This window comes from Porites lutea, chromosome 12 (assembly GCF_958299795.1).
Source record: "Porites lutea chromosome 12, jaPorLute2.1, whole genome shotgun sequence".
NCBI classification, from domain to species: Eukaryota; Metazoa; Cnidaria; class Anthozoa; order Scleractinia; family Poritidae; genus Porites; species Porites lutea.
The window spans coordinates 24181666-24192839 of NC_133212.1; the positions used below are offsets into that span (position 1 = coordinate 24181666).

Genomic DNA, 11174 nt, shown 5'->3' on the forward strand with positions numbered 1-11174 from the left:
CACTTAAACATATATAGCATTGTTAAACGTATTTTAGTATTTAAACGGTAGATATAGGCATATTTTTATCTCCTAAAAATTTTTCATCTGTTCGGATTTCCTAGCTGAAAGTCTAGTGATCCGAAAATTATAGGGATCAAAACTTACCTGTTCGAAAATTCCAGCCAGAAAAAAGGCTCCCAAAAATTCTAGGTGACCTTTTTTAGGGTAAAAATCCGTTAAACATAGGCAATTATACCATTTTTTAGACGTTCGAAAATCCTAGGAGAGGCAGGCAAGCAAGAAATTTTACAAAAAATGTTCCGAAAATTCTAGATATCAAATCGTCTTCTGAACAGATATTTTCTGAAAATTGTCGTTGGGTGCCACTGTTTATATTCGTGCTTAGTTGGGTAAAGTAAACAAGGCCGGTATTGGATCGACTAAAACTTGAAACACAAAGCTCAACTTTCTCTCATTTGAGGTAGAATAGGAAATAAAAGCGACCCTACAATAAAACTCTTTTGACAGGCTTTTTTTTTTTAAATACAACATCAAAAGTAAAGGTCGGAAAAAGAGTAGGGAAATTGATGGGGAATTTTTGAAATATACATAACTCCCCATTCATAACTCGTTTCTAATTACCTTTCGCTTTTCAAATAGCTTGTTACTTTCCTACCAACAAAAGGTTTCAGTTTTTTCGAACATACATTACGGACCAATAAAATTCATCAGCGATCGAAAGTCGGCGGGCGAGGTTTGTAATTGGGAGGCTGAAGCGAATTTAAGAAGGAAGAGGGCCACGAAAATTAAATCCGGAAGCGCAACACTGTAGACTCCTTGCATTCTCAAAATGATACCAAAGAGCGGTTTGCCTCAACACCACAGGATAACCAAGCGCAATACGACGTTTGTAAAAAGAGAACACTGAGGTGCTGAAGACAAGTAGTTCCGCTTATTCAAATATACTACCTGATGAGAAATAAATTTACGGAGTTTCTGGGTTGTATGACCTGTTAAAGCTGTCTGTATACTTGTTAGGATATTTCTTTAGTCCGTTCGTTTCAATAGAATTTGCTGTCTCCCTCTGTCACCTCAATGAATTAAAACATTCCTTAAATAGTAACAAAAAGAAACGCCTTAACACAAGAAAATATCTTTTATTCCCGACAAATGATGACCACTTCTCTCGCGATATATTTATATAAGGTGCATTGCGACAAAAATAATTCCAAATTCTATAAAAATAATGTACAAATATCGATTCACATATTTAGCTCTTCAATTGAAAAACAAAGAAAATTACCATGTGAAGAACATAGGTATTTTTTTTTTCCAATTTACGAAACTAAAGAGGTCGGGGTTCCAGAATTGGATTCTTTGAAGCCATGCAGGTATTAATCAAAAGGTGCTTGCGGGCTCACAGAACAGTGCAATAGAGGCAGCTTCTTCAGAATTGGTGTAAGAGTAAAATTAATGAGCAGATTTTTTTTTTTCATTTTGCGTCGACGGATACCATAAAAACTTTGTCCCTCTCTCGAGGCTTTATTCTTTCTCTGAAAGAGAAATAAATGACATGATTACTATAAAGGATCTAGCTTGATGAACGTGCCGGTATTATTTCAACCATCCAGCATTAATGTCTGGAAACTCTGGGCCTGTCTAGTGAGCACTGTTCTCGCCGACATCCTGTTACAATCTTTGTACGGGTGGGGTAAGGGTGGTTAGAAGGGGGGCAAATAAAGAAAGAGCTATTAAACGGACAACTGACTTCTCAGGTGACCACTACTTACGTTAAATACTTGTCACGTATAAGATCGTATCTTTTCGTTTTTGAATTGAAGGAGCTGCAGTGTCCATTTGCGTGTTGTGCTTCTCCGTACCGATCAATATTGTAGCGACCTGGACCAACAGGATTCTATCATAAAAAAAAACTTTATTAGAGACATAAAACAATGAAATGGTAAAGTAAACGTTCCAATGAAGGTGGGGTATCAAGTCAGAAGGGAAGTGAACTTGGATTGCATGTGATTGAATACACTCACCGTACTTCCGAGGAAAAACCGCCTAGCATGACGATCGAATCGTTCAGCAGACGAACCAAATGGTGGTCTCTTAGATGCTTCGGGCTTTGTGAGGTCCTGGGGCGAGTAGTTCCCAGGTCCTGGGTCACTCTGTTAAAGAAAAACTCTTAGTCTATAAACAAGTATCAAGGTTAAGACCCAGACTGGTTAAGACCATTGCATGGGACACCCGTTGTTGTTTGATTGATTGAAGGGATCTCGGGACACGTTTCACGCTAATTTTTTGCAGGGGTGGGGGTGACATCATCAAAACATCATCACCAACTTGCCAAAGGAGAGAGAGCCTGGGAATCAGAGATGGGTCGCACGCACACCGCTATGTTTGATTAAAAAAAACTTATTGAGAGAAAAAAGTTGAGCATGCTTCGTTTCTCTGTAACTTACCCACAAAGATGTTATTTAGACTCGTCTTATAGCTTACAGATACTATTTCCTCCTTTCTCCCAATTTCCAACTCTTAGAAGCAGGTCAGTTCACTCTAATTCCCAGTTAACCTTGTATTTGGCCGGGGATGACCTGGTCAGACAGCAGACTTACCGGATCCCTGGGATATTGACTCAACGTGGAACAGTAAACCCTGTTGGTAGGATAAGCCGGGAAACGTTCCACTTTGAGGAATGCTCCATGGTGGTTTTTGTGCTTGTCTGACAAAACAGAGAAAGAAAGAAAATAAACGTGATAATAACAGTGTAAAAGATCAAAATATACGAAAAAGAAAAATTCCATGATGAAAACAGTTTTAAATAACTACCATTTAGTTCGTGTAGAAAAGACTTCAAATCGTATTCACCAGGGCCAAGGTTCTGCTTTGCCTGTTGATAAAAACAAATTACAGTCCAATTAGAAACCCCACAGCACATGGAGCAAAAAAATAACAAGAAAGAAAATGATGATGATGACAAGAACAAACGGGCACATACATGAAGAGGACAATAAAATAGATGATAAATAAAAGATTGACAACTGTGGAAGGCCCAAAAAACACGCAAAAAAGGACAAATGAAAATGATACCTTTGTGTAGGAAATATTCAACTGGTGCCAAGCCTTAATCTCATCACACCAAGCGAAAAATTATATACATGTACTATCTTGTTTCAATTTAAAGAAGTGTATGAGATACTACATGTAGCTGTGACTATCAAAGACTTGCATGACTAGTGCAGTTTTTACTTCGTCAAGAAGTTGAGTGGCACTAGCTTGGGGTTGACCGGATGTTTTAAATTTCTTCTTTAATCCTTTGTTCTCACCGGTAAAGCAAAGTAGCCTACAGAGATTGGCTTGTTTCTTTCACCAGTAAAAAGATCATAAGGACCTCTCTTGCTGACCACTCTTGCTTCCATCTCATCTGTAAAACTCTTCATCTCATACTGTCCAGGACATAAATGACTTCCCTAAAATTACCAGGAAATATTGAATTAGAGTTTTAAAATTTCCCATTATTCATAACCATCCTGCACTCACAGATGCATAATTATTTCCTTGAATCCATTGGAAGACTTTTCTGTGTTGTACATCACATGGGCTGTCAACCACCCACGTCTTCAAATATTGAGAATTGATGGGGAAGGGATGATAGATGACGTCATAATGCACGGTGTGTGACGTCATTTGTGGAAAAAAACGTGCAAAAAAATATGTTGTTGGAATTGTAACATTTGACCTTAGGTTTACTTCCCACCAATCACATTATTGCTTATATTACGATAGCTAATAGTACGATAGCTCAAACAACGCAAAATATTTGAAATTTCATTGTCAGACAGTCAAATCTACAAGAAATATGGCATACTTCGGCGATTATCCAGGAGATTTCAGACTCTAATATGGAGACCGGGAGAAACAGTTCAAAATCTGGATTCTTCCGGATTATCAGGGAGAGTTGACAGCCCTGCATCGCTGCCACACAGACTCCTCCAGTAACATAATTTTCCTCATATCTACTTGCCAACTATTGAAACTGGATTATAAAGGAGAATAACTTTTATCACAGCATTTAAAATGTACTTACCACTTCAGGAAGTTGTCTTTTGTAAGACTTTCCAGAATCAAGCATCCCAACATTACTAACTGATTTTCCTTCCTTTTCTTCAACCAAAGCACTCGGTATACCACCCTCTCCATAGGTCCCTGGTCCTGGCACTTGACTCTGTTATAATAGTAATCATTATATCATTTCAGCTGTAAATGTTTCATATGAAAGAAAGTAGCAAAAGTCAAAAGTGATCTTTTATAGCTACATGTAGCAATTATTAAGACATGCCCAAAATAATGGGTCCATGGTAGTTAGAACTGTAGGAGTAAACTGGTTTCATTTCTAACAAGATTAATTAACACAAGATAATTAAGCATAGGCAAAACTTTTGCTTTATTGATGGGAAGACACATTAGCAGTCTCAATTTGGTCTGAGATTTTGTTCTTGATGGTGTCACAAAGACTTATTGAAAAACATACAAAACAAAACAAAGCACTATAATGGCTTAAGAAAAATTCTTGTCTTGTGGTTATTGTACATTATTTATGACTACTGAAGGCTCAAAAGGGAAATCACTTATTCGACTCTTTCTCATAACAGTGTGAAGTGATTCTCAATAATAAAGCATTGAGATTTTGTGCCAGATCCACATTAAATTATTAAGGCACAACTATATCAGACATAAATAACCAGTAAAAAAATATTACTACTATGTACGTGTACCACAATCATAATCTTAATTACTAGTGCTGCAGCTGCTCCAACAAGGGCTATGAAAACCCATACTGATTTGAAACAGGCCAGTGCATCGACCTTAACCCTAGGTTTATAGAAGTGAAACATAGAATGAAGATGATGTAAAATTTGCATCATCATGCCTGACACTCTATTCGTGCAGTTCTGTTTCACCTTCATTCTAATTGTTTCACTACTTTACAGGCACAGATGCATGAACTCAACATGTTAGAGGCCCTGCCGAGGGGGGGGGGGGGGGGGTTCGATGTTGTTTTTTATGTCTGAATTTTGAAACATCTCACGTTGGTGTTTATAAATGCTTCACGTTGCTGTTGGAAATTGAACAAAATGTTCTTTGTCTTTGTCAGAATTTTAGAAAAGGGGGATAGCAATGCCTTGTAAAGAAACCATTACAGTTCTGCAGTTTCTCAGTTAACATTTTGCATATCGAACACCTATTCACAATTAACACAATTCACAGGAGGGTCTAACAGACATTCTCTACAGAGTGCAAAGAAAATTGGGGAAAATTACTTCTTTTTAGCATACAGACTGGTGATAAATTAGCCAAACCACCATATATTCTTTGTTGCTTATTCTCAGCTTTTCCATTCCTGTCTCAATTTGGCCGAGGGAGGTTGTCTCTTGCGATTTCATTTTATGCTCTGGTGCCACTTATTGGGTCATGTTGCTTGTTGGAATTTACCCTGGCAGAGCCTCAAGTTAGTCTGCTCCCATATACATGCATGGGGTTTCCACAGCTCTGTTAGTTGTACTTGCTGCATGGCTGTGGGCACTTAAATGCAATGGCTTGAATCCTGCTGAATCCTTGAAAATTAAAGCTAACCAACCAATTTTGTGGTATCAAATCTTGCTTCTCTTGTTTCACACACTCCTCGTTTGCTGCCAGGCTTTCTGGACATGTGATCAATAAAGTCAGTGATGTTGTATGTTCCAGGACCCAACAGTTGTTTCTGTTGTAAAAAGAGAAAACAATTTAATACTAAGTGTGTATAATTATGGTAGTAATTTTATATATACATTTACTTTCAGTAAATATACACTCTTCCCTGATACATTTTCCTTTGACATAACTCAGCCTTGGGTTACATGCAGTTACAAAAAATATGTGCATACAAAAAGTCACGTTCATTGAACATGCAACTAGACGCTTTGATGGATTTAAAATTTCTTGTGAGAATGGATGTGTCCCAGGAGTACAAGTTCATTTTTCTTTTCAAGAAAGTACAACCTGAGGAAATGAAAATGCAGGGAGTTTTTTTTTGTTTATTGACTGTAGGTGGTGACATGATCCAGCGGCTTGTGTTTTCAGGCTTAAGCAAGTATTAAATTTACTTTACCTGAAGTTGTTTTTTCTCCCACTGCTCTTTATACAGCAGATGAGGTATCTTTGCTAAGCGAGCTGTTTCAAAAGCCCTTTCCCATCCTAAAAAGAGTAGGTACAGCTATGAGATTATATTGTTTAAACCACTTTTAAATTACTGGTATCCGTGATCAATTTTTTCCCTCCTGTTTAACATTAGACTGTGAGCAGTCCCTCAGGATTGCCATGCAAGCAGGGAAATCAAGTGAAGCAAACAAAGAAAAAAGGCCGGCTGAGGCCATTTCACTGACTTTTGGGTTCTGCCAAGCCTTTGACTCAACTGACTGAAAACGGACTGCTTGCAGTCTAATCTAACATGTCAACAGATAATAATTTTATGTGCATGTGCATGCACTGAAGGTGTATTAGAACAAATGGTCCTCTGAGTCTCTGAGAGGAACATGCGTTAAGTAACCCATATAAACAATACCTCACACTTAATGCAGCACTTCTACCTGAACAAGGGAGTTAAATACTTTATACAGATTTTTCTCACCTGGACCAGCTGATCTCTCTAACACAGCTTTTGGATTAAATCCACCCGCATCAATGTTGTAAGAGCCAGGTCCAAGACGACGATTCTTAAATTAAAAAATTGATACAAAAAAAAAGCTCACAAAATCAAGTACAAATACTTAAAATTCAATGCTGAACTCTCCAAATATTACGCGGGGGTCAGAAAGTAATCAGGAATGTTCCCAGAGGGTACTCCCATGTGTGGGCTAGATAGGTATCTGCTGCCTGATATAGGGTATGGCCTCTGAGGGTATTTAAGGTTTAACTTTCGCCTGTTTTTAGCCTTGTGTTCCTGCTGTGATCCTTAGATAGTGTACCTAAGTGTGTAACTGCCCAGTTGTGGATGAGAAGTTGACAGTGAACTATCCCTTATATTTTTAGGCCCAGTTTAATTCAGACGCCAAACTTTTCATGAGCCGCACCTAGCTAATGGATCGAATTTAAGTACATGAAAAGTTTGGTGCCTGAATCAATTAAGAACGCCTCTTTCAATTTGGAACGGCTTAGCCGTTCCTTTTGCCCAGTTCGGACAGGAATTTCACCATTAGAGCAACTTCGATTCAGACACTGAACTTTTCATGTACCAAACCTAATAAATAAATTATTATAACACATTTTGTAAACAGTTTGACCAAAATAAGAATTTTCCGCCTTTTGAAATTAGTTCAGATGCAATTAAAATCGGCGTCTGAATCAATTCAGCTGGTCTAAATAATTTAGGTCTTCCTTTTTAATAATTCAAATTTGGTTTGGCTCATGAAAAGTTTGACGTCTAAACTGGGCCTCAAGAAGCAATTTCATGAAGATTTAATTTTTGTTGCCGTTAAATTCTTAGTTTTTGGTTTTCCCTTGAGTAACGTGTAATTTTTTGTGTTTGGGCCTTACATGTGGTATAAAATTTCGCCCCCATAAGCCACCACCTCTTAAATTTTTCTAGCCAGTGTTCCAGGTGTTCAGATAGTAGAGCACAGGAGAAAAATTCACTAAGAAAGAAAACAAGGGGAGTCTAGATGGGGAAAGGGGGAAGGAGGGAACTCCTGTAAACATTGCCTTACAGAGCTCTTTCTGTCCTTAATTGACGACGACGCCGACCCTGTAACTACAGTTATAGTGACATGAACTACAGTTTGACTGAATTGTGACACAAAGTGTTGACAAGGTGGACACGACCCATAAGCTCGTGTGAAACGTGACCTTCAATGTCATTAGTGCTTGAGTGTTAACAGAAGGTGTTATAATCGACCGATAAGTAATGGTAACAGGACTGAGTGGAGTCCAATTCGGTCTGTAATCATACAAGTGATTGACAAAATCAGACGACCACGTAGCGGGAGTCTGATTTGTTTAATCACGAGTATGATTACAGACCGAATTGGACGACACGAAGTTCTGTTACCAATTAATCATAACTTTAACAAAATTTGTGATATATAGGGCTCTTTTCAAATCAAAACACAAGAAATTCCAAGATTTTTTTGCTAGCAATGAAAAAAAAAACCATTTAAGCGCGCGCGTGATGGCGCGTACTGTCCAATTACTTAGGTATGACGCATACTGCCCTATTAAACTGTCCTATTAAGGCTGAAATGAGGGCAGTTGAGAACCAATCAGATTTGAGAATTTTGTTATAGTTATGATTAGAGGGTATACTGGAATCCACCCTTTGTTAAGAATGTTTACAGGCGTTCCCTCGCTCTCGCCTCCCCCCCCCCCGGTTTCCCAGTGTACAATTTAACTCGCTCCACACTGATCAGCGCGCTCTACTATCTGAACACCTGAAACAGGCGAAATTTTTTCAGGGTAATTCTTCAGTCTTCTATCGATTGACTTACCACTTCGGACATGCATTTCCTGTCATAAGCAACCTGAGTTATTGTTCCTGGGGTTTTGCTTTTTGGATGAATACCAGCAACATCAAACCTGAGAAAGTCATTTGATTTCTTAAAAGAAAAATCACTTACTTATAAGGCTTAAATACTACTACTAGAACTGTCGCGCGAAAGAATTGGATTCTCTTATTGTTTGGAAACATTCCTAAAGATGATGAAAAACGTAAACCGTATACTAGAAGCTCACAAAACCGAAGTACTGAAAACCTCCCTAAATATTTTCATGTGCACCCAATTATAGCCTGCGCGCAGATGAAACTAATCTCTGGTTAACTCCAGAGTTTAGTTTCGTCTGCGCGCAGGCTAACCCAATTAGGAATGAGCACCAAGTACTGCAAAAATCAGCAAACATACCGGTACTTTTCTAAGTTTATCTCGACAGACAACTCTGCCCAGCCCATGATGACTGTCCCACAGGGCACGATGCTTACCTCACAGTTTGGACTCCAAAAGGCGCCCCTGAAAATTTCTTTTGTGTCATTTTCACTCGCTACGTCCTCTTGGTTTCATGTCACTAAAATAAAGGCCTTAAAATGACACACTGCGTTTAACTTAGCTTTATAACTCGAACGGCGGGGTGAAGAAGTGTATTGCCTAGCAACCAAGTTGCAGAGGCCTGGTTACCCGCTTTTCCCGTACTCGAGCCGACCGGGCCGACCCACTCGGGTCCCTGTCACCAAACCCCTGATCAACCCGGGCCCGAGTTTGGCCCAAGTTTAAGATGCGTGGCAGGCGTTTGAAAGGAAAGGAAAAGGAGGTTTTGGGCTCGATGGAAACGCGAGGGGCGCGCGAGGAGGGTTCAAGTTATCGGGAGTCAACTGAGTGTATGTTATTTGACATCAATTTTCGGAAAGTGTAACAGCCGAGTGCTTCACTCAATCTCTGCCCACTGTGACCTTAAATTGCGATACGTCTTGTCAGTTTACTGATTCACTGCCGAGTTGCGCCCAGATTCCGCTCTAAAAGCTCATGCGCGCGATTGAGAAACTGAAATAGACAACACTTCCCTTTGTGACGTAAGCTATTATGATAATGATCGTTATTTGTTGTTGTGAAAACAAAAAGATACCATAAATGGGTTCTTCTACAAGGCACTTAAGTGTTAGTCGAGATTTTAGAACAACCTGTGCTACTCTGGCTACAAATCGTTATGTCAAGGCGCCCATGGGTCATGCCCAAAATAGCGCCGCGGACAACTTGCAACTTGTGCATTTGCTGACAACCAATCCCGCAGCCGCTCTTCCAGCGATCTTCTCCACCAGCGTAAGCCCTCAAAAGCTGGCATTTCAGATGAGCCGTCAAAATAACAGTTGGACCTGTGGCGGGTTAAATGATCAAGTGTATATTGAAAACGAGAGGACGGGACGAATTAGCCTTATAAGCCTGAGTGAGCAGTCTCCCTGTAGCAAAAGACAATGCTCTTTTTCAGAGCTTTATGTTTCCAAAGAAGACATTGAAAAAAAGGCGTGTTGCATCGACGGAGACGGACACTTTGACTTTGAAGCGTTATTACCGGCAGTGTACTGGAAACACAAATAAATATTTCCTCATTTACCTTAGATAAGGAGGATTGCTGATTTAAAAGACGAAGTGTGTCTTGATTAGTGATTTTTCTGAGTAAACATCAAGTCTGTATCAAGGGTTCAAATGTCTTACTGTTTTATCTCATCTTTACCTGGCCCTTTTACATCCCTGGAAATATCTAAGCGAAATCTTACAAAAATACTTTCCCTTTTTTGTCGTAGCAAAATTTACCAACTTTGTCTTTGGAAGTTTTACTACTCAAATATTGTTGTTCTAGCCTTTTCACAGACCCTCTATTTTCTCTTCAAAGTCCGTCTAGCGCGGGTGATAAGATATAAACCGAGGGGGATTTATTGACCGCCAGCGCAAGGGGGTAGTGTGGGGCTCGCCGATGTTTTTGAAAAGAACGAAAAGAAAAATAAAACAATGTCTGTGCACAGGCTATTGTTGATCCGGCTGCCGAGAGAATGTCTCGGATACCTCACCGAAATGACCGAGAGACACCGTACAGGTTGTTGCAACGTATCGCAACCAGAGGAACTAGGCACCTTAAGACCCGAGGCCTTGAAAAATATACCCTCTTGTCAAGAGCCATAATAGTCCCATTTTGGCTCTTGCTCTTGTTTATTGGACCCATCGTTTAGACCAAATAAGGGTGTGCACTGCCTCCCGGATCTACACCAAGATCTGCTGTTGTCATACCATAAAATTCCGAAAATAAGCCTCGGGGCTTATCAAGTTTTCAAAGGCCCTTTTTGAGGGGCTTATATTCGGAGGGGCTAAATGTCTACGGAGGGAAATTTGCGTTTCAAAATCGATTGGGCTAACCTTTTAGTTGGAAGTAACTTTACCGTTTTTGCTTTGTTTTACTTTGTATTTGAGGGCAATTTTCCCCGGGAGGCTTATATTTGGACAACCTCGTCCCCAGGGCGCTCTTCCCTGGCTTTGGAGGTGGGGCGGCCCCACCTCCAAAGACCAAGGAAAAGCGCCCTGGGGACAAGGTTGATATTTGGAGGGCGATTTAACGGAGGCAGATGGGCTCCTGACGGAGGGTTTTTTGCGTTTAATACCGGTTTTGAGGACTTATAT

General features: G+C 39.7%; 1 protein-coding gene across 1 annotated transcript; it reads right to left on the reverse strand.

The window, feature by feature from the left end:
* Positions 1-1119: 1119 nt before the first annotated feature.
* On the reverse strand, positions 1120-9150 carry LOC140954061 (ciliary microtubule-associated protein 2-like). Its single transcript, XM_073403464.1, has 12 exons — positions 8993-9150; positions 8505-8592; positions 6653-6737; positions 6134-6219; positions 5624-5746; positions 4073-4210; positions 3312-3455; positions 2815-2875; positions 2601-2707; positions 2025-2153; positions 1773-1897; positions 1120-1535 (listed from the first exon to the last, which is right to left on the reverse strand). The coding sequence occupies exons 1-12, from the start codon at positions 9040-9042 to the stop codon at positions 1475-1477; spliced, it is 1197 nt and encodes a 398-aa protein (XP_073259565.1). The 5' UTR covers positions 9043-9150; the 3' UTR covers positions 1120-1474.
* Positions 9151-11174: the final 2024 nt, after the last annotated feature.

Bases quoted from the DNA above. Each gene is read 5' to 3' on its own strand.
- LOC140954061 (XM_073403464.1), bottom strand. From the start codon at position 9,042: ATGACACAAAAGAAATTTTCAGGGGCGCCTTTTGGAGTCCAAACTGTG. The intron at 8,593-8,992 runs GTAAGCATCGTG...TGACTTTCTCAG, and splicing joins TTTGGAGTCCAAACTGTGAG to GTTTGATGTTGCTGGTATTC. The intron at 6,220-6,652 runs GTGAGAAAAATC...TACTCTTTTTAG, and splicing joins AGAGAGATCAGCTGGTCCAG to GATGGGAAAGGGCTTTTGAA.